This window comes from Eriocheir sinensis, chromosome 18 (genome assembly GCF_024679095.1).
Source record: "Eriocheir sinensis breed Jianghai 21 chromosome 18, ASM2467909v1, whole genome shotgun sequence".
Lineage (NCBI taxonomy): Eukaryota > Metazoa > Arthropoda > Malacostraca > Decapoda > Varunidae > Eriocheir > Eriocheir sinensis.
In genome coordinates this window covers 12896934-12920757 of record NC_066526.1, presented here as the reverse complement: position 1 = coordinate 12920757, position 23824 = coordinate 12896934, and the positions used below count along the sequence as shown (strand labels likewise).

Below are 23824 nucleotides of genomic sequence, written 5' to 3'. Positions count from 1 at the left end.
ATAGCAGCCACTTTTTGTCCCATTCCTGTAGCTTGGTGATGTCTTCTTATAGGACATCCGCAGTTAAGGGGTTAACACACACTAAGTAGGACAGAGTTTAACAGGGCTGTCTTGGTATGTCTTTACAGATGCATCTTCACCACAATAAGCGCTGCAACAGGCAAGAAGAATCCCAGCATGGAGCCTCTGCGTACTCTCAAGACGTAGGTTTTGATTCTTATCTGTCGTTCTTTACCTCACTCACTCCATGTCATAGTCACCAGGTTGGGGAATCAAACCAAAATATCTCCTTGATGTGGCAAGAATACTAACTTGTGCTCTAATGGTCAGTAATCAAAGGGAAAGTTGTAGATCTGAAACTGACCTCTCTCTTGGCCACTCATTTCTATTTTTTTTATAGGAGCAGTGATTAGCAGGCTTAGTTATTTTCCCCTTTTGCTGCTTCCTTTACTGTAAAAAATGGAATAAATAATGATGTTACTGAGTTCTGTTAAAGCATGTTAGTAATTTGAGTGTTTTTTCTCATGTGCCAACAGATATCGCTGTCCCGAAGGAATCGATGACCCGTTCTTCGGCATCAACCTTGGCCTTGACCTGCCCGGCCCGGTGAGTGTGGGAGACGAGGTGTTTGTGACTAGGGCCAAGGTGTCCTAAAGAGATCTTGATACACTCGGATCTGCTGCAGCCATTACATCCACCCCTTCCAATGGTAATAGATTAGATTTCCATTTATCGTCACCTTCGTAAAGAAACCGCCCAAGCCATTATTTTCTACTTTTCAGGAAATCAGAAAAGAACTGTCATCATCTCATTTGGTTAAGATTGAGGCAGAAATGAAAAGGCCAATTCTAGAACACTCAAACCCTGAATAACAAAGGCAGCTATACAAAAATGGGTACCATGCTGAAAAATTGATGTTGACAAAAACCTGGAAATCGCTGAAAAATGACTTAGGCGATTATTTTATGAGGGTGATGTTATATGAGTATGATAGCTTTTTGCTCATAACTAAACAGGTTACACCCAGGGTTGGTGATTTTTTTGATTTTAAAAAAATCAAAAAAATCAAAAAATCATTGATTTTTTTGATTTATTTGATTTATTTGATTTTTTTTATTTTTTTGATTTTTATATATATATATATATATATATATATATATATATATATATATATATATATATATATATATATATATATATATATATATATATATATATATATATATATATATATATATATATATATATATATATATATATATATATATATATATATATATATATATATATATATATATATCCTACTGAGTGATTTGAAAATCTCCATAGGTTACTTTAAGTTTGAGTTTAGGGCGTGTAAGTGTGAGCACAGTCAAGGATCCTGATACATACGTGTTCAATACTTGTTTGTAGTTGGTACAGGACCAGGTTTAGGACAGACAGAGTTGCCTGAAGTTATTTTCATGACAGCATTTTATATTATTACCACACAGCAAAACTCGTTTTCATTTACAAAAACCATAACTAGGGTCATCACAGAAAGCCTCTGAGTGAATAAACTTAATGTAGGATTACTTTAATTTTTTTTCGTTATTTTATTTTATTTTATTTATTTTTTATTTAATTTATTTATTTATTTACTGGTATATACCATGAAGGGAATAAATGAATAATAGGTTGTTTTACTTTACCATCCTTGGAGCACATCATTTAACTTATGGAATACTTTTTAGTAAAAAAATCAAAAAAATCAAAAAAATCATGATTTTTTTAGTAAAAAAATCAATGATTTAATCATTTGATTAAATCAATTTGATTTAATCATTGCCAACCCTGGTTACACCATTAAGAAAACCCTATGTAATAAGACAATGAAGATGGAACTATAAGAGTCTTGTTTATCAGCTTCAATGATGATGTCTGCAGTATAAATGTGTGTTATGAGAAAGTTGTTACATCAGTTGTGTGGTGATTCTGGTAGTTGTGGTAGTAGTGGTAGTAATAGTAGCTCATAATGGAGTTTATTTTCTATGAATATTCAACTGTTTAAGTCAAATGCATTTACTAAGTTAAGCATATAAGTTTATAGCATTGTCACATTCCCCTGTGGTGTAGTGGTTCGCACACCTACCTACAAATCTGTGGGCCAGGGTTCAACTCCCAACCTGGGGACTTGGCACACAACCAACCCACCCACACATTCTCCCTTTTGTTGCTGGTTGATGAATGAGTACCTGAGGAAACCTGGGGAAGATAACCTGGCTTTTCATACTTGCGCTATACCCCAGGCTCAAGGGTCAATAAGAGAGATGAGCAGCAAGGCCTCGCTCGTGCAGCTATAGTCTGTGTGCCATACTTTATCTTTACCTTTAACCCGTTCGCTGCGATTGGCATGGGTTTCGCCTTCACTAGTAGCCTGGTAATACATAAGGCCGTATTACAAGTTGAGTCCAAGAAGTTTTGGTCCCTACAGAATTATTCATCCCGAAGTCTGTAGGGACCCAAAACTTCTCAGATTCGACTTGTAATACAGTCTTTCTCTGCCTCTGTGGTGGATAGTGGAGTGTTTCCCATGTGGTATTGGTATGCTGGATATCCCCTCCCAAGGTGCTGGACTTTACATTTTTCTTCATTGAATTGTAGCAGCCACGTTTTGTTCCATTCCTGTTGCCTCTGTCTTCTTGTAGGAAATCCACAGCCAAGGGGTTAACTTGTCATTCAGCTGCTTAATTATCTGCAGCCTAAAACTTAAATATTATAGCTTATATATTTATACATTTGTATGTATATCCAATATACATTGTACACTGAAGAGAGAAATAGATTAAGTAATAAACAATGTTATGCTTAACTGTTTTATTATTTAATCATTGGATTGCATGAATGTATATAAAGATAAGCTATAACCTACTCGCCTTGCTAGCTAAGGTTTTCACAATAGTTGTCATAAACAGCCACTTTATTATAGAACTAAGGCCTTTCCTAACATTTTTTGCCTTTTTTATCTGGTCTAATCATTACAATCAGCCAATCTACTATATAAGAAGTCCTTCCTTAAAATTCTACATCTTTTTAATAACTGATGTTAGTGTGTGTACTCCAGCCTTGGGAGCAGATGACAAAAAATTCTTGAGTTTAACACAAAGATTCATTTGATTACATTATGCCAGATACCCTGATTGAATGATAATTAGTACTCGACCTGTCTAGATCATCAAGTTCAGGGTGCTTCCCACAGGGTTACATACTTGTATTATTGATGTAATAGTATGACATGCTTAATATATCACAGCTACATACAAAATTAGTTAGTTCTGTGATGTTTCATGTTTTTTCTTTCAATATTTACTCTTCAAAACTGAGAGAGAGAGAGAGAGAGAGAGAGAGAGAGAGAGAGAGAGAGAGAGAGAGAGAGAGAGAGAGAGAGAGAGAGAGAGAGAGAGAGAGTAGGTAAAAAAGCTTCTTGTAAAGACACATCCATCATTTATTGTGCCTCAAAAGACAATAGATACCTGTTTCCACTAAAGTTTTCACCTCAATATGTATCCCACCTATAGACTGGTGGAGGCTGAATTGGATACATCTCGTGGCCAAAGAAACAAAAGCCTAACGTTTCTCCTCAGGATGTACCCAATTGAGACCCAACTGAACCAGCATGGAGGTGTGTGTTGACTGTCCTTTTTCTTAGCCATGGACACCCAGATGACCCTTGACCTCTTGCTGGCCCACAAGGGGATTATAACACCACCAGGAAGCTCTGCGTGTGCCTTTACCATCGGCAGGAGGAGGCAGAAGAGGAAATGAAGGAGACACGAGGAGGCAGGCTGTTAGGAACCCCACCAAGGAGCAGAGAGGAAGCCCTGACCGCTCCGACTCCTGCAGGTGACGTGACGCTTACTATCTATTTTCTGCTCCAGTGCTTGTGTTTCAAAGGCTAGGGACAGAGAAAATTATATATAGGAGGGCCAATTAAATGGTTGTCAGATTTAGTTAGATATCCAAAGGTGGGGGTTGAGATCTTGATGTGCACACCCATTATTTTTATCTATTAACATTTTTCTATGTTCTGCCTGTGGTGCCAGTAGGCTCTCTTGGTTGGGCCTGGTGGTTGGCCCCAGCCTGCTATGGTGCTGGCAAGTGATTATATTGGATCATGGTGTCCCCCAGAGCTCATTTTTTATTATGTTTAGAGAGTTAATCTAGAGTCTAGGCCAGGGGCGGGCAACCTCCGGCCCGCAGACCATATCTGGCCCGTGAAGGCCCGGTGTCCAGCCCGCTACCCTGCCAGGCATTAACATTGCAATCCGGCCTGTGAAACCCAAGGAAAAAAAATGCCAAACAACAACATCTGGCAAATACTGTTTGGCAAGCCTGCGCTCCTCACCTCACTCTGCGAGAGTTGCCAGGTCTGTTCTTTTAAAGACTGTGTCCTTTTTGAGATTTGGTTGTCCTATTTAATTCAAACAAAAAAGGACAGGCTGAAGCTGTCTTGTTGTGGGGCCATGCTGTCTATGTGTGCGACCTGCAGCAGGAGATCGCTGCTTTTCTCCGCCAGAAGAATCTTCCCCACGCTGATTACCTTACCGTGCAATGGCTCACTGGCCTGGACCTATGTACTCATAGACATCACTGTCAGGAGATGCTGCTTTCCTCCACCAGAAGAACCTTCCCCACGCTGATCACCTTGACGTGCAATGGCTCGTTGGCCTGGCCCTACTCACAGACATTATCGCATCCGAACGTTTTTAATGTGAGGCTGCAAGGCAAAGGCATTCTCTTGACAGACATGCACGCATGCATCAATGCCTTCGAGGTTGAGATTTACAAGTGATCAGTTGTCTGATGTTAAGTTTGAGTATTTTCCTTGCCTTGCTGCAACTACTGTTGTGAGCCGCTCTTCTCCGAAGTGAAAGACATCAAGTCTTGACTTTGCTCCCAACTCTCAGACCTCCACCTGAGTGACACTATTCTGTTGTCCACCTCATCCACTGAGTTGGACATTGAAACACTTCATGGCAAGCATCACCAGTTGTCTCGCTGATCTGTAGGTTTTTCATTTTTTATTTTTTTTACCTTAGTGTTCTCATTTTTCAGTCCGGCCCGTGGCCTGCTCCTGAAAGTCTCATCTGCCCCTCCCTTCGAAAAGGTTGTCCGTTCCTGGTCTAGGGTGATAGGCAATCATCAGGACAGCATTTGGTTAGTCTTCAGCCACTTGGCGATGGCTGATAATTGTCTGCTTGTAGTGGCGGGCGGGACTCAAACCCAGGTCCTCCAGGACACCACACCCACATGCAGACCACTCAGCCACCACCTCTAAACGGAGATGTTAGGTTTGATAAAATTTATGTTTAATTTTGATTTAAGTTTAGTTATTTATTGATAACTTGATGCCTCTTGGCATCTTCCTCTATTCTTGTTGGAGACATTCTGAGGGGTCTACTACCCCCTTTACTGTAAGAAAAAAAAGTTAAAAAATAAGTATCAAAGATATGAAGGTAAGAGCCACATCTCACCCTCATGTGCTGGACAGGATCAGTTGAGCAGATAATGGAAGTAAGATTGTGTTCAGAGGAGCCCAGTGGAGTATAGCTTAATGAACACAGTCAGTAAGGGGAGAGTGGCTGAGGAGAGGAAGGCAACAACTGCACCTAATCTCTGTTCCTCTGTCGACAGGTGGAGGATGGCGTGGACAGCTTCCTTGAGTCTGCGTGGCCAAGGATGTGCAAGAACAGCTGACCATCACCCTTGAACATGCCAACACACCCCTCTCTCCCAGACCTCACCCAACACCCTCACCCACTCTCAGGTCTGTGGTCATTGTTGGTTAATTTGTGATATTTTGTTTCTCTCTGATGGCATTATCTGATGGCAATATTCAAGTTGTTATTTTGTCTCCCCATTCCCCTTCCTCACTACTCTTGCTTCTTCCCTTTCTTCATGCCCTTTCACCCCACTCACTCCTCCCTCACACCAGCTCCTTGGCAGTCTAAACCATACACTGGGGTTCTTCAGGGCACAGGCCACACCCCAAACCATGACCATGATAGACTACTCGCTGGCTCCATCACAGTTTGAGTTAGTTTGAAGAAGCTGTCTTAAAAGTTTTCCAGTAGTGACACCAGATCATTTTTGTGCCTCACTTGTGCAGAAAAAAAAGTGTTCAAATGGGCGTGTTGCGGAGATGGACACGATGGGAAGGGGGTATGGACTCTTCTCACCCTCAACTCTTTCTCTTCCTTTTAATTAACCTCCATTTCTACCCTAAATTCCTCCTCTGTTTCAACTTAGGAAGGGCAGTATGTGTGTTTTCCTCCCCCATCTCTTCCTTTTAATTAACCTCCATTTCTACCCTAAAGTCCTCTGCTATTTCAACTTAGGGAGGGCAGTGTGTGTTTTCCTCCCCCTCCTCTTCCCTTCCCCCAGTCTCTCCCTCACAGATACGACAGCAGCAGGTGAAGGAGTAGACAGAGTGCATGTGTAGACAGGCACTTAGACCCATTCAGTAACCCATACCAGCTAGAAGGCCAGAGCTGGGTGACTGACTGACTAACATGACCCCTTCCCTATCTGACGCGACCCAGGGTGATTCAAGGCTTTCCGGAGGTGGTCAAGTGTGTGGGTGCGATGGAGCGCCTACATGCTTGACCCCGGAACCCTTGGGTCAGCCCTGGGTTGCATCAGACAGGATGGGGTATAGTCAGTCATCCAGCTCTTGCCGAAAGACCCTCCTACTGGTATGGTTACTGAGTGGATTTTGGTGTTGGGGGAGTATATAGATGTAGGTGTTAGCTATGATGCTGTACACTACTAGCCTTAAGACTGTATATATATATGTTAGTAAAGACCATGTATATCTCTACCCATGTTTTTTAATCCCCAGAGCCATGGAGAATGAAAGGAGAAGGACAGTTGATTTTCTTTATTGGGTTCTGCAAGTTACATGAAGGTGCAGCCATAAAGCCAAGCGGAAGTTCGTCTGTGGCTTGTGATTCCACCCAGTGACTCTCCCAGCAGTGTAGAGTTATCCTGGTGAGTTGGTCAGTGCTTGGTGCCTCTAGTGTGGATGATGGTGGTGGTGAAGATTCCCCAGACATCATTCACACAAGACAGAACAGATGCATAGTGAACCCACACTGGCAGATGGAAGATGAATATATATACCAGACTGCTTCATTAGACACTACCGTCATCTCCAGTAGTTTTAAGGAAGAGTTAGGAGCAGGGAAAGTACACACAGAGGTCCTCCTATACACAGACGAACAAGCAACATGATTTTCCCAGTACATGATCTTTGGAGTGACCTGAGTGTGCAAACCCATCACTTCAAAGGTCAAATACCGGGAAAGTCTGGTTACTTGTTCGTGTGTGTATACAATAAGCTCTGTATGTACTTATCCCTCCTCCTACTGTTCCTTTAAACCACAGACGACTGCAGCAATGTCCCCTGAAAGTCTGGTAAATATACATCTTTTGTCTACAAGTGTGGGTTTATCACCATTGCCAGATTATCGTCCTCAGAGGATCGTATTTACCATAACTATTGCCAAGAAACACCGATAATTAACCATTTTAACGATAACTATAAATGAAGTCAGTTATTGGGGTGGAGGAGACAGGTTTTGGCTCTGAAATCACCAAACATAAGAGGCTGAGTAGGACAATCTGGCAACGTTTGGGGTTTATTCATATCTATTCTGCCTCTGTGAATGGCGTGTGGCAAGTACTCATCGCCACAATCACTAGAGAGGCATACAAAGAGGCAAACAAACCCTGAATGACTTACCAAGACTGCTCTACACTGCTGGGAGAGTCACTGGATGGAGTCGCGAGTCACCAAAACCTCCGCTGGGATATGAAGATGATGTCTGGAATAGAAGTCTTCAATTCCTGGAGCTCCAATTCTTCCTCCTCCTCTTCGTCTTCCTTCCATTTTCTTCTGGAGCTTTAATTCTTCTTCCTCCTCCTCTTCGTCTTCCTTCCATTTTCTTCTGGAGCTTTAATTCTTCCTCTTCGTCTTCCTTCCATTTTCTTCTGGAGCTTTAATTCTTCCTCTTCCTCCTCTTCGTCTTCCTTCTATTTTCTCCAGTTTCCTCTGTTCCTCTACTTCCCCCATTCCTGCAAATAAAAAAAGAATGATGATGATGTTTTTAACTATACCATCACCATGCATGCTAAATTGTCTTCTGAAGCGAGTGACCCTTCCTGGCTTTTTTCCTCTCTCGCTCTCTCCCACCTACGGGCTCATGCGACAGAGATGAGCACTAAGGCAACGCGCAACCACGGCATATGCTCCAAACTTCATTAATCACTACCATTACTCTGCCATTTTCTTCCCTGCATTAAAATAATAGTATAATTTTATCAAAGAAAACTAAACTGCATGAAATAATTGGAGAGAGAGAGAGAGGAGGAGAGGATGGAAGATTGCAGAAGAGAAATTGATAGGATAATGATTTGACTACAACCACCACCATCACTACTACTACCATCACCTGCTATAATCAGCCCTTCCCTATTCCTGCATTATTGGGTTGTTTGACATTCCAGCAGTTCAATGGTTTTCCTGGCTTTTTTTTCCCCAATGTGTGTGTGTGTGTGTGTGTGTTGAGGATGGTCGTTATAGAAGCCGAGGAATTTATTTGTCAAGTTGAAAGTATGTGTGTATCGATCTGCCATTTAATATAATCGAGAGAGAGAGAATGGTAACTGACTAAACTACCACCAACACCATAATTACCTCAACCATCATTCGTCAATACCATCATCACCAAAATCACCATTAGCTTCAACACCATCACCACCACCATCTTCACTACCATCTATCGTCACCATCACCAATGTAAAGCGATCGAAGAATTAAACTAGGTAATGGCCCCTCTCTCAACCACCATCAACTCCAATTACGTCACCACCACTACCATACCACCACTCCATAATTATACCTCTAGTCTCCCTTCCCTCAACCATTATCTTCGTTTAAGCATAATAATAATAAATACACAAGTGAATTAGCCAACCATCTCATTCACTTAACCCATTCCGATACTTAAGTCTTCTCTCATTCTCACTCACAAAAGTACCTCAGATTAAAGAGTAATTTAGATTTAAAGTAATGAGGTGTACTTAAGACTAGTTAATTTATACCATGATTGACTGACCGAGTGACCGATTGCCTACATGACGAACTTTAGATGTATCGTGACTAACTGAATGGCTGACAATTAAGTAGAGAAGGGAGAGGGTGTGGAGAGGATCGTAAAGAAGGGAGAATGTGAAGGGCAGGGAGAACGGATGCTGCACAGGCGGAGATGAACGGAAAAGGGAGATGGATGCAAGGGAGGGAGAGAGCGGGATGTTAAGTGTGGATGACTAACAAGACACATACCTGCTCGTCTCTCGTTCTCGTTCCTCCTCTTTCTCCGTTTTCTCCTCTTCCTCTTTACTCTCCGTCACTCCTCTCTTCCTTCTTTCGCTCTTCTTCGTTCCTCGTCCTCCTTCCATTCCTCTTCCTCTCCTCTATGTTCCTCCTTCCTCGTCCTCTTCCTTCGTCTGTCCGCTCGCGTCTGCCGCTCGCCCGCCTGCAAGACACACGTAAGGCCTCTGAACCTCTCTCAGAAGCCGCCTCGAAGCATCAAATCTTTAGTGTTTTTCGCCTTGTTACGTGATTCGAAGGTGTTTTTATCGTGTTATGTTACTTAGTGTGGTGATGCTGAAGGGATGATGTGGTGTTTGTATGGTGTTCTTATGTTACTGTGTGTGTGATTTTGTTGATTGATTAGAGATGTTATGTGTAGTGGTGATTTGAATGTGAATGAAGAGTAGGCTAGTTCTCTCTCTCTCTCTCTCTCTCTCTCTCTCTCTCTCTCTCTCTCTCTCTCTCTCTCTCTCTCTCTCTCTCTCTCTCTCTCCAGCTGTTGAGAGAGAGAGAGAGAGAGAGAGAGACTACATAGATATTTAGACCCCCCCCACAAAAAAAAATGGTCTACTGTAAACTAAAGAGATATATAGAGAGAAGGATGATGATAATGATGATGAAGAGGGGAGTGGATAGGAAGAACTTGAGTGTATTAAGTGTGTGATAATGAGTCTTGAGAGATAATTAAGTGTACAGGATAGTGCTAAAAAAAATAAAAAAATAAATAAGGAAAGAACGCATACTTGAAAGTCACCCCGTAGAAAACAAGGAAAAGCCTCCACCACAACACAGGGAGGAGGCTGTGGGTCCACACCCTAAATAGCCCCATAAAACACCCACGAAGAAGAAGAAGAAGTGTAGACCAAAGGTTAAAGAACTAAGGCCAATAGCTCTGACGAATGTAGGGTACAAGCTAATGATGGCTGTGATTAGAACTAGCTTGGAAGACCACATTAGGATAAATGGTATAGGTAAGGATACACAGGCAGGATTCACAGAGGGAAGCCGGATAGAAAACAACCTATTTATTCTAAGATATTGTGTTGAAGGAGCATATAAGATGAGGAAACCATTGATAGTAATCTCGATAGATTTTGCAAAGGCCTATGATAGTGTAAGAAGAGATAAGTAAATAGAAGTTTTAAAGGATAGCAAGGTAAACCCAGATATAATTAACTTCATAGCAGGAGTTTATGTAGGAGATAGAACTAAGATAGAGATAGATAAAGAAGAGGAGGAGATAGAAATAGAAGTGACCAGTGGGATTAGACAGGGATGTACTGCCTCAACTACACTGTTTAAGATGATTACTTTTAAAATAATTCAGGAGCTAGAGGAGCTAGAATGTGGGTACAAAGATGAGGCATTCAGGATTACCTCACTCTTCTTTGCAGATGATGGCATGCTTTTGGCAAATAGTGTAAGGGAAGCAGTACAGGTGATAGAGAAGATGGAGACTATAGCTAAAGAATATGGACTAGAAGTAAATAAGCAGAAAAGCAATATTGTCATTTTTAATATGGAAAACAAACCAGAAAATATAGGGGGCATTAGTGTTGGGGATAGAATTAAATATTTAGGAATAATAGTCAATGACAAGAGGAACTGTTTTCAAATGCATAAGGAAGAAATGTTCAGGAAAGCGAGAAGGCTAGCAAATATGACATACAATGTAATTGAAAAGAGCTGTTCAAGAATGTTAATAGGAAAGACTTATTGGAAAAATGTTGCACTGCCATCCATCCTGTACGGGGTAAATATAATAAACATAACAAAGACAGACATAAAAAAGTTGCAGAGGATAGAGAATGTGGTGTACAGGAAGATTTTGAGGGCACCAATGTATGCACAGGAAGCAGCACTCAGGGGGGAGATAGGAAGCTCCAGTGTTAACCCCTTCAATACGATGACGCCTACGTAGGCGTCATGAAGCCCCAGTAGCATATACGATGACGCCTACGTAGGCGTCATATTTCTATTCTGTTTCTTCTTCTATTGAGTTGTCCCGTGCTTTGTGTTGGTTACTAAGACGCCGTATGCTGTCCTTGAAATCCTATTGCTCCTCCCACCATCCTTGTTCCCACCAATCACAAAAAATGAGCTTCAGTATGTACCGCCTTCTTCCCGCCTTGTGTCTAAAATTAGGAAGTCTCATTGTCTCTCTCTCTCTCTCTCTCTCTCTCTCTCTCTCTCTCTCTCTCTCTCTCTCTCTCTCACACACACACACACACACACACACACACACACACACACACGTACACACATACATTGTCTGTGATGACAATGGAGTAGCTGGCAGCTCTCTGACTGATGATAACAGAGTTGTATTTGCCGATAATTTCTCGACATTCTTCCTCCTCTACACAATCATCTGCTTTCTCTATTTCTTTCCCCCTTGCCCCTTTCTACCCTTTCTTTATTTCGCTTTTTTTTTTATTTCGCGTTGACGCAATTTATATTATGCATAGCAGGTATATGTCGACTCGTCGTGTATGCTGTTTTGCAAATACGGGATACAACAGGATACAAGGCGACAAGCAGTACAGGGGCGTTCCTAGACATTTTGGGGCCCGGGGGGCTCATTCCCATTTGGGGCCCCTCTTATGGGGTGAGAGGCGAGCACAATGAGACCCAAATTTGTCTTTCGGGTCCAAATATAAATGGGGCCCTTGACCATTTTGGGGGCACTGAATTTAGCTTGTCCTCCTGCCATAGCAGCAATGGTTAAATTTCGCATTTTGGGGCCCCCCTCACTTTGGGGCCCGGGGGGCGATTTCAAACAGCCCCCCCTCGCCCCCCCCCTCAGGAACGCCACTGCAAGCAGATACATGTCGGCTCAGGTTTCCCGCGCGCGGCCGAGCATGCCGTATATCAGCCAGGCGGCCTTTTTGAACATCCGGCGCGAAGGGGTTAAAAACAGGATAAGGGAGGGACAGTGGAAGTACCTAAGGTATGTTCTTGTGGAAGGAAACGATTTGGTGAGAAGGGTGGGAGAGGAGATGATAGAGAAGAGACAAAGTAGGTGGGTGAAAGATCTGTTGAATGAACTGAGAGCAACAGAGGGACTGAGTGTGAGTGTGAGGAATGAGACAAAGGAGAGTATAAAGCAGAGAATGAGAGAGGTGGATACAAGAGAGTGGAAGAGGCAAATGAATGAGAGAGCAAGCCTTAAGATATATAGAAAATGGAGACAGGAGTTGGGAGGACAAGAGGAAACATGGAAATGCAGGCAACAGAAAGTCTATTGGCTCATTACGAGGTCGCCCGCTTGGGTGATTTAATCTGCTCGACCGCCACTTGGGGCTTGGTGAGCAGATGAAAGCACCTCGATATTGAGGAGCAGATGGAAGCCCCTCGTTATTCAGTTTACTCCCGACGCAGCGAAATGACGGCCGATTCTATATTTGAAGGAGTTGATGGTATTCGCATTTATTACTTCTGAGGGAAGATTGTTCCAGTGGCGGATGACTCGGTTTGAAAAGAAACTCCTTCCAATGTCTGTGTTACATCGACTCGACTGAATGGGTAAACCATTATTTCTAGTTCTTGAGTTGGTTTGCAGTTCAAAGAATTTGGAGTAATCGACGTTGTTGAACTTTTTTAGATACTTGAAGACTTGAATCATATCCCCTCGTAGGCGTCTTTTCTCCAATGTAAAGAGATTGAGTCGCTTGAGTCGTTCCTCGAACGGTTGAGCCCTGAAGGTTGGAATCATCTTTGTGGCGCGTCGTTGAATCCTTTCCAGTAGAGCAATGTCCTTTCTGTAATTGGGAGACCAGAACTGCACTGCATACTCGAGGTGCGGTCTTACCATGGAATTATACAAGGATAGCATCACGTCTGGTGTTTTACACTCGAAGTTCCTCGCTATAAACCCGAGCATAATGTTGGCCTTGTTGTATGCTTTTTTACAGTGATTCGCGTGTTTCAGGTCACTGCTGAGGTATACACCAACAACCAAGCCTCAGAAGTGCTATTCAGATGCAGGACAAACAACATGCAACTAAAAGACAGAAACAAACACCGGCAAGAGGAAACCAAGTGTGACATGTGTGAAGCTGAAAACGAAGACCTGCGACATTTCCTGCTCTGGTGCCCGGCCTATGCAGAGGAAAGAATAAAGTGCGTGAGGCTGCAACAGCCTTACGAGGAAGAAGAGGACGACACCATTGGAAAATTTTTATTTGAAAATGAACACACCGAACAAACAAAAACAACAGTACACAAGTTTTGGACAATAAGAGAAAAAAGAATGAAAGAAAAAGGAAAACAATAGACCCAGACAGTAGACACATCAGGGAGTGCCGTTACAAAGGCAAAACTCCCGACCGACTACTACTACTACTACACCCAAGACCCAGACCGCGGCACCATAACAAACCCGGGCTCACGTAGGCGTTTTAGGTCAATTATCGGCTTCAATTAATGTGACAGGCCGGCAGCGATCCCCTGGTGGCAGTTAAACCCCTGAGGCACCGGCGGGATGGAGGATAATTACGCCAGCAGCCAGGAGAGCACGCAGGTAAGGGAGTAAAGTGTCTGTCAGTCTCCTCGTGGCCTTGGCTGGTATATCTAATTTACTTTGGTTTGTTCCGCTTGTTATTGGCTTGTTGTGGCGTTTGATTTGGTTGATTAATGAAAGAAAGGTAATGTGTAGTGGTGCTTTGAAAGTGGATGAAGGGTAGTCTCTCTCTCTCTCTCTCTCTCTCTCTCTCTCTCTCTCTCTCTCTCTCGGCTGGGATAGTTTTTCTTTTTAGCCATTTTTCTTACTATTGGAGTGAGTGAGTAGTCGTGGCCGTGATCGGATGTGTCGCGTCTTGCTCCGTGTGGAAAGTGCTGTGTTGACATGGCTGGCAAAGGCAAGGCCCCGTTGGATTTGTGTTACGTTTGTAAGGATTTCACACGCGAGAAATGGATTGGATGCTGTTTGTGCCCTAGATGGTGTCAAGTGAAGTGTGCTCATTTGTCTGGAATTAAGCAGGAGAAAATACCTAAAATTAATTGGATGTGCAACCCATGCCTCCATAAAGCATCTCTGGCTATAAAAATTGTGGAAAAAATGGATGAATTCAAGCAACAATTATCTAAAGAAATATCTGTGGTTAAGGATGAAGTTGAATCAAGGGCTGTGAAGGTGCAGGAGGAGCTGGGATCAGTTGTCAACCCGCTTAAATGTGCTGAGCATGCTGAATCTAGCTGGGCTGAGGTGGCAAAGAGAGGCAAGAAGGTCAAGAAAAATCTCTTAGTTGTAAAAGCTTCTACACAGGAAAAGAAGGCAACAGACATGAAGGATGAAGTCTCCCAGGCATTGAATGGTATTCAAATAACTGATTCAAGATTTATGAATAGAGGTAAAATTATCATGAACTTTGATAATGAGAACACAAGGGATGAGGCTGCTCAACGACTGGAGTCTGTTGAGCAAATTAATACCAAGAGTGTTGGAAAGATGAAACCAAAGATCATGATATGCAATGTGCATAAAGAGGAGACCAAGGAAAAAATAAAGGAGGCCATCTTAGACCGCAATGAGTTCTTACATGCCATTGGGGGTGTTGAGGATAAGATTGAGCTGGTTTTTAGCAAGCCTGCAGCTGGCGGCACGATGCACTACATTTTGAGGTGTGACCCAACTGTAAGAGAGCTGATTCACAAGAATCACGACAAGCTAAAATTAGAATGGGGAATATACACAGTGAGAGGCAGATACCATGCAATTATATGCTTTCATTGTCAGAGATATGGCCATCTTGAGGCCAACTGTACTGCCAAGACCAATGGAGACGCCCCAAATTGTTTCAAATGCTCTGGCAATCATAAATTGCAGGAGTGCACCATGGCTGAGAAGAAATGCATAAATTGTGTGAGATACAAGAAGCCTGAAATCAACCACTCAGCGAATGACCAGTGTTGTGTAGTTCTCCAGACTGAAATTGAGAGAATTCGTAACATGACCGATCATGGCTATTAATCAGTGTCTGTACTCAAAGATAAACATCCTCCCTCATCAGATTTTAGACTGCGGTACAATAGACTCATTCAGAAAACAAATACACACTCACTTGTCACCACAACACACCAACACTAACACTTGATTCACTTCCCTCCCCTGCACACTCGGCTCCCCCGTCCCCCCAACAGCCAACACAAATATGTGTGTTATGCACCTGTACGGGTGCCCTACGCAACATGTATCCAGATCCAGATCCAGAACTGCCATGTGTTTTTCCTCCCAGCAACTGCGGGACACCCAGGACCTGCAAGACTTAGCGGTGGTGATTGAGGAGCAGGAGGCAGATGGCAGGACTGTGTGGGGGAGACTCTTTGCCATCCAGGAGCCTCTGGCCTCTTACAGTAAGTAAGTGTGTGTGTGTGTGTGTGTGTGTGTGTGTGTGTGTGTGTGTGTGTGTGTGTGTGTGTGTGTGTGTGTGTGATTTTTACTGTTATGAAGATTTAAGATCACCTAATGTGTTGACTTAATAATATGTTACTGATCATGAGCCTCACACAAGAGCATAGAAGCCATACTAATACTAATAATAGTTACAATTTATTATCACATATTATTATTATGCTCTGAATATTCTCATCTACCAAATTACAGTTATATAGCTAGTTACAGTATATCTATTATGTATATCTACCTATATATCTATCTACTTATCTGTCTGTATATATCTATCTATCTGTCTATCTATCTGTATGAGAAGGTGATGATCTCATGACCCACCTTGTTCCCCTTCCTCCAGACTTGACCAAGAAGGTCCACACCTTCGGCCGCGGGGATGTGGACCACCGCTTCACCAGCACCAACTTTGACCGCGCTCTCCTGCCCTTCATCTCCAGCCTGCACTTCAAGTAAATAAGAGAAGCATTCTGTTAATTTCTTATTCTTCTTCTTCCATGTTTTTGCTATACAGTAGACCCTTAATTTAGCGCTTACTTCTTAACCCGGTAGCAGCGACGGGCCAAATTTGTGGCTTTACTGTGTACCAGCGACAGGCCAAATTTTTGCCATGATATAAACCCCCAAAATCGATGATGCATAAACTGATCACAAATGCGTTGATATATATTATGAAATGGTTTGCCTGAGTGATGATTTTTCTCATTTTTCTCGCTTAGAGGGGCCTTTCAGAAACATGATTCCCACAGCTGCTGGGTTAAGGATTGGTTATAATGCGCCCTTGAGCTGACTTCTTCAGATAAAGATGGAAAAAATGTCACGCGAGTCCAAAATTGATGTCTCACTGAAATAACATCCTCCATCTTGCTTGAATTTCTCTGATATGTGTCTGGCATTAAATAGAGGGTCTGCGGTATATATTTTACTAGGTATTGTAACTAGGTGTATTGTTTTTGTCCCTGTTTTTCTTTATTTTTCTACTTTACTGTCAATATTTTACTCTTCATTTCAATAGCTGCTCGTGAAGGGGACTTTATTTGGAACTATAGTGATTATTTACTCTCTCTTTATACCCTGTTATGGATCTCACTACTACTGCTACCACTGCTACACTACTACTACTACTACTACTACTACTGACTCTTTGCAGGATTGTGTTAGACGAGAAGCAGGATGGGGAGCCGCTAGTCATTCTGGAGGACCTGTCGCTCAACGGAATGTATATTAACGGAAAGTCCACCAAGGGAACGAACAGATGCGTCCTGCAGAATAACTGCGAGATCGGCTTCGCAAACCCCACCAAGAAATGTGAGTGTTTTTGGTGTGGTGTTGTGTGGTATAGTGTTGCACTGTTCTCTAATTTTTTTTCTATTGATTAATTTATTTTTTATTAATTATACGTTCACCCTATTGCAATGGTAGGTTTTCATAATGCTGACCACTCTCTTAGTTACCACCTTCCTTTATTCAACCCTTATTTTGACACTAAAGGGGTCTGAATAGAGTTAAATGTAATTCTTTGTGTGTATTTTTGTTAACCCGTCTGCTGCAATTGGCACGGATTTCGCCTTCACTTGTAGCCTGGTAACATATACTCCCAAGTCTTTCTCCGCCTCTGTGGTGGATAGTGGAGTGTTTCCCATGTGGTATTGGTATGCTGGATATCCACTCCCAAGGTGCATGACTTTACATTTCCCTTCATTGAATTGTAGCAGCCACTTTTTGTTCCATTCCTGTAGCTTGGTGATGTCTTCTTGTAGGAAATCCGCAGTCAAGGGGTTAAGCATCTTTCCCTCCTGCAGTGTATGTGTTCTATGACTGCTTGAAGAATGACGCCGAGGACTACCCAAGGGAGCTAACACAGGTCTACACCATCTCCAAGAAGCTCGGGGAAGGGTCCTTTGGGGAGGTGCGACTGGCCTATAGACAGGTGCGAGTTCCTTTGATTTTCATGCTAAAGGTGATGATGGGTCTGTTGTAGCTGGTGTAAAGGTGTATGATGTTCCTGTGTGTAGTAGGAGATGGGTGGTGCTTGTGAAGGCTTCATTAGGTTGTGAGAGATTGTGGTGTTGTATAAAGGGTTCTCGTAAAGTGATCGATTCTCCTCCTCAGCTTTTTGTTACTTCTCATGGATCTACTTGTCTCTTGTCCTCTCCATTTTTTTTTCTTTACTTTTTACTTTTTTTACTCCTTGTCTCTTGTCCTCCTTTTTTTGTGTGTGTTGACTTTTGACATTTTTTACTCCTTGCTTCTTGTCCTCTCCTCTTCTCTTATTTTTTTCTTCTATTTGTTTACTTATTACTTTTTTCACTCCTTGTCTCTGATCTCTCTTCTTCATTTCTTTCTTTATTTTCTGTTTATTAATTCCTTTTTGTGAGTCTACCCCTTTGTCTCTTTGTCCATTTTTCTTTCACTTCTATCCATTATTTCCTTGTTCATTCTGAAGCGAAACATTACAACATGGATTCATTCAGTGTACCAGCTAAAAAGAATGCCAGAAAGTTGTTATAATGAGCAGGTTGTTGATGGTTTTGATTTTCAGGGAACGCTCGAAAGGTGCGCCATCAAGATCCTGAGGAAGAAGGGAACTTGCATGGCCCTCAACAACCTCAAGCAGATCACCAACGAAATCAACCTCCTTAAATCAGTGAACCATGTGAGTCAGTCTCCTATCATGCTTAATGAATTAGTTTTAGTTGCCTTTACCACTGCGATACTTTTCAGTGCCTCTTCATGTTGTTCTTCACTTCTCTCATGTTTATTGGATTGATTTTAGTTGCTTGTACCATTGCGATATTTTTCAACGCCTCTTCATGTCATTTTTCTTCTCTGCTTTTGTCTCTGCCTCTCTCTCTGCCTCTGTCTCTGTTTTTTTCTCTGCCTCTCCCTCTGCTCTTGTCTCTGCCTCTCTCTCTGCCTCTGTCTCTGCCTCTCTCTAATTTCTTGTTTGCAGATGTTTTGTCATTGTATTCACTCTCTCTCTTTTGGCCACTCTATACTTATCACTATATGAGAGCAACAGTTAGCAGGCTTTTTTTTACATCTTTTTGTTGCCCTTGAGTTGCTCTGTGATGTAAAAAAAAAAAAAAAAAGAGATCCTTGTCCCTTTTTTCAGCGTCTCCCAATATGAATAACTTATCTCGTCTTTTTCCTCCTTGTCTCTCTCCTTTTGATGTTCCCTCCTCCAGCTCGTCTCACGCACTCCTTCCCTTCACAGCCGTGCATCATCAAGTTCCTGGATGCCGTGGAGACCCCAGAGAAGATGTTCATAGTGATGGAGGCGGCGGGCGGCGGGGAGCTGTTCGACCGCCTGGTGTCCCGCTCACTCCCGGAACCCACCGTCAAGTTCTTTTTCTATCAGCTGTGTCTTGCGGTCCAGTACTTACACCAGCATAGGATCACACACAGGGACATCAAGGTGGGTGATGCTCTCAGGTACAGGTTAACGCACACCACAGATGGTTACACACAGACTTGCACACAGTTACAAGCTTACACACAGAGTTACACATAGGTACAAGATTACACACAGGGGTAACAAGGAGGGTGAGGCATTTGGTTACAAAGTTTAGATGAGAACCCAGAGTCACACGGCAAGATGTGTTAGTTTATGAGCATAGTGGTGGAGTAATGGGTTTGAAGCATCTTGATATGGGATTTGATTCTAGTGTATTTTATGGAGATCTCACCTTCCTCCTAATAACACTTCCCATATATGTACTTCTTCTTTTTCTTTTCCTTTTCTTCTTCTTCCTCTGGGTCTGCTTCCATTGCTTCTACTTCTGCTTGTTCTTTCTTATTCTTATTCTAATCCTGCTTTTGTTTCTTCTTATTTTTCTTTTTCTACTTTATCTTCTCTTCTTTCTTCTTCATTTAACATCCTTATTTTCCCTTGTGAGATTGGACAGGTTCCACTCTTGACAATCATAGACTCTCTCCTCCCGTACATGTACTATTCACCCATAACACAATGAACACAATGAACACAAGGCTTTCGGCAGAGACAGAGATAAACTCCTATCCTCCTTTCCCATACATATACTTTTCACCCATAACACAATGATCACAATAAACAAGGCTTTTGGCAGAGACAGAGATAAACATTGCCCTCCTATCCTCCTTTCCCATACATATACTTTTCACCTATAACACAATGATCACAATAAACAAGGCTTTTGGCAGAGACAGAGATAAACATTGCCCTCCTATCCTCCTTTCCCATACATATACTTTTCACCCATAACACAATGATCACAATAAACAAGGCTTTTGGCAGAGACAGAGATAAACATTGCCCTCCTATCCTCCGTCCACCCAGCCTGAGAACATCCTGCTTGCCACCACCGAGGAGTTCACGACCATCAAGCTGACAGACTTCGGGCTCTCCAAGCTGGCCGCCGATGCCTCTCAGATGACTACATTCTGCGGGACCTTCATCTACATCGCCCCCGAGCTGCTGGACACCACCATCGCCACCTACACCAGCCAAGTGGACATGTGGAGCCTGGGGGTGGTGCTCTACGTCAGGTGAAGATGACGACATGACTTATAGATGTGCACGCCTTTACACACACACACACACACACACACACACACACACACACACACACACACACACACACACACACACACACACACACACACACACACACACACTTAATATCACTGTTTTTTTTTTTTTTGAGGGGACTGTTTGGATCTATCAATTTTTTATTTTCCCTTGATGCCCTTTCGTGGACCTCAGTAATAATACAGTGACATTTGTGAACCATCTATTGCATTTCCACCATTACAGTACTGTATTTCACTCCTCCCATTAAAGTTCTCACAGTAGCAACAGCAGAACCACACCACAGTCACTGATTTATTATACTGCCCAATCCCTTTTTCCCCCTTATTTATGCTCCTTGATATCTTTTCTCTCCTCTGTGTACACTCCTTAATCCCTTTTCTCCTTTCCATAGATTTCCTCACGTGTCCAATCATCCACAGCTTTACCGCCACGTCGCCCTTCCACGGCACGGACATGGAGGTGCGGCAGAGCATCCTACAGGCCAGATACAGCTTCAACAACGAGGTGTGGAAGAACGTGTCAGAGTCAGCACGGGACCTCATCATGCGGCTGCTAGTGAGGGACCCAGCGCTGAGACTCGACGCTACGGCTGCCCTTCGACACTCCTGGCTGCAGGTGAGTGTGGGGAGAGTTCTGGGTTGTTGAGAGAGAGTGAGGAGAGTCGGGAGTGCCAGTAATACAGTAGAGTCTCCATTTAGTGTGTTTCTTTCTGTGTGGGGAGAGTTCTGGGTTGTTGAGAGAGAGTGAGGAGAGTCAAGAGTGCCAGTAATACAGTAGAGTCTTCATTTATTGTGTTTCTTTCTCAGGATTTCATTATGACGCACCCGTGACGACTCTTTAACAAATGCACACGCACACACAAAACGAATCTCACCTTCAAAACCAGCATTCCTTATCCCAAAATCCTCTTAACTCTTGCTATTCCTTTTCCTCTTCTATTCTTCCATTTCACTCTCAGGCTCACAGGTTCCTTTCATGTCTTCCAGGATGAGGACATGAAGCAGCAAGTCCTTCACAAACCCACACACACATACACAAAACGGATCTCACCTACAAAAACAGTATTCCTTATCTCAAAATCCTCTCCTTGCTATTCCTTTTCCTCTTCCCTTTTATTCTTCCGCCTCAATCTCAGGCTCACAGGTTCCTTCCATGTCTTCCAGGATGAGGACATGAAGCGGCAAGTCGAGAAGCTCCTGCAGGCACCTCCTCCGACCTTCTCTCCCGGCAAGAAGCGGCCACTGGAGGACGAGGACGAGGATGCAACGCGACTTATGGACAAAACCCCGAAGCTGACCAATGGGTTCAAGGAGGAGGTGATGCTGGGAAAGTGGTAAAGTTGGGCATTTGGGCATTGTAGCAAATTGACTTTTCTCTCTAGCCATCTTCAAGACGCTGCTTCCTCCTTTGATTACTGGAAAGGACTTGTGCTGGGGTCCTTTGATAGCTGGAAAGGACTTGTGCTGGCTGGGGTTAGTGTTGTAATAATCATCAGGCATTGTAGTGAATTCATAATTCTCTCTAGCCATCTTCAAGACTCTCTGGCCTTCTTTGATAGCTAGAAAGGATGTGTTGGGGTTAATGTCTTTATAATCATCAGGTATTACTGTGGATTCATAGTTCTCTCTTGCCATCTTCAAGACTCTGGCCTTGTCTTGGGTTTAGCATTGTAATAATCATCAGGCAGCCTTGGGGTTCTCATAAAGGTGCTTTTGAAGGCAACTCATAACATATGATGTATTCTCATTGCTGGGGTATTATTCATCAGAAATTCTACAAGTAGTATTCATTACACAAGAGATACTTTTTTTTTTCCTGAAGATTCCTTTTTTAATAGAGTTCTGCCCAGGGAGATTTGTTATGGTGTGTGGGTTTGTGCAACCACTGCTAATGTTTATGTTTGTGATGATGTAAGTGCTCTGCAAGTTTGTTGTAAGATGTGAATAGAAGTACAATTTTATAATTTTTGTGTGTTAAGTTGTGGTCCAAGCAGCAGGTTGCTGTCTGCTTGTTTTGCTGTGCGTCGCGCCTCAACGCCCACTCTACATTTTTGGGAAGAGAGTGATGAGGAAATACTAAAATATAGGTATATTAATAATGTTAACTAAACTTATAAAACAGTTAAGAATAACTGAATTATTAATATTAATTATATGTTAATTACATACTTCAGAAGTATGATGGAATCTCACATTCATCTGCAGAAATTGGTGTTAAGAGTGAGTGTGGGTAATGGCTGTGCTTTTGTGAAATTACACTGTGATGATGATTTGCTTTTGCAGACATTTTCTGTAAATTCATTGAACAAAAATGCCTCGGAGTAAAGTGTTTATGCAGCAGTTCATGGCACTGTCACATAACTACCCTCAATAAAATATTTCACAATTTTAGGCACCGTACAAAACCACTGACATCTTGAGGCGGCCAGATAAACAGAGTACAACAGAGTGCAACAGTAACTCACACTAGATAAATGCCTGTAAATTGCCTTGTTTGTGAAATGAGGTCCTTAAGGGAGGAGGCAAGAGAAAGTAATGTCATAAATAAAAGGGAATCAGAATTATAGAGGAGACAACAAGAAAATAAGTACTGAAGTGGGAACAAAGGTGTGCAAATCAAACCAAAAGGAAATGGGAGAACACAGGAGGAGAGAAGATAAGGATATTACAAACAATGGAAAGAGTTGAAGATACAATGATGAGTGAGGATGATAAGAGTTGCCTCTGGTCCTGCCTCCCCTCCCTCTAAGGGACTGTTTTCTGTCTCATTTCTTTAAAGAATGATGTCATCACCTCAACCCCATGGGAACAATACTCGTGTCAAGAAACTACTTAAGTTCCTGGTCGTAAATACAGAAAACTTATTATGCATTGCATTTAAAAATATATTTGCCTTAAAACTTAAATTTAATGCTGAATAGGGAAAACCTCTTCTAGTTCCTGTCTTTATAAATATGTTAGTGTAATGCAGGAAGGGTTCATGCTCGGTACTGTTAACCTTCATAGTGAGGCTGTGTGTAGGCTCTGCCACGCCACACTGTAGGAGTGGCGGTGCTTTTGAACCCTTGTTTGGTCCAGGGCACCAGACATGGCTGCATCATATGTTATACATAATTGATTTAAATAGCCATGTCTTCTGCCATGGATTTGAGTACATAATATTCATATAAATATATATAACATATGTTATATTTATATGCAAATATTCTATAAAATAGGCCCTCTCAATATTACTGATAGGGCTTTTCTTTCTGCATTAAGAGTACCTTATTTTTCCAATTAAAAATTAAAAAAATACTATTATTTTTGCAGTTAATTTGAACAAGTATAGCTGAAAATATTTTTCTTTGCCCTGTTATATTCACAATGACTTATTACTTTGTGAAGTGCAGCTGAAAATGCTCACCGTTTGTAATAAAAAATAATTTAAA

At 42.3% G+C, this 23824-nt stretch overlaps 2 protein-coding genes and 1 long non-coding RNA gene across 4 annotated transcripts in view; 2 read left to right on the top strand and 1 right to left on the bottom strand.

Moving 5' to 3' along the window:
* The window catches only part of LOC127000316 (mitochondrial amidoxime-reducing component 1-like), a 17772-nt gene extending 10745 nt beyond the window's left edge, over positions 1-7027 (top strand). Inside the window, exons 7-11 of one of the 2 annotated variants that reach the window (XR_007753908.1) lie at positions 129-203; positions 537-709; positions 3689-3882; positions 5674-5806; positions 6881-7027. Coding sequence is in view for 1 of the 2 variants with exons in the window: in XM_050863894.1 (XP_050719851.1) it covers positions 129-203; positions 537-654 (193 nt within the window). In the remaining variant the exon portion in view is untranslated. Of the gene's footprint in view, positions 1-128; positions 204-536; positions 1021-3688; positions 3883-5673; positions 5807-6880 lie in introns of those variants that run through there. The other variant, XM_050863894.1, reaches the window with a different exon arrangement.
* Positions 6905-16269, bottom strand: LOC127000318 (uncharacterized). The gene is made up of 3 exons (XR_007753910.1): positions 16146-16269; positions 9386-9578; positions 6905-8115 (listed from the first exon to the last, which is right to left on the bottom strand). It is a non-coding gene; the product is annotated as an uncharacterized LOC127000318 (long non-coding RNA).
* On the top strand, positions 13744-23824 carry LOC127000315 (myosin light chain kinase A-like). The gene is made up of 10 exons (XM_050863893.1): positions 13744-13937; positions 15652-15769; positions 16165-16273; positions 16972-17129; positions 17624-17751; positions 18364-18477; positions 19039-19239; positions 20140-20348; positions 20814-21009; positions 21558-23824. Exons 1-10 carry the CDS (start codon positions 13899-13901, stop codon positions 21729-21731), a joined length of 1446 nt encoding a protein of 481 aa, XP_050719850.1. The 5' UTR covers positions 13744-13898; the 3' UTR covers positions 21732-23824.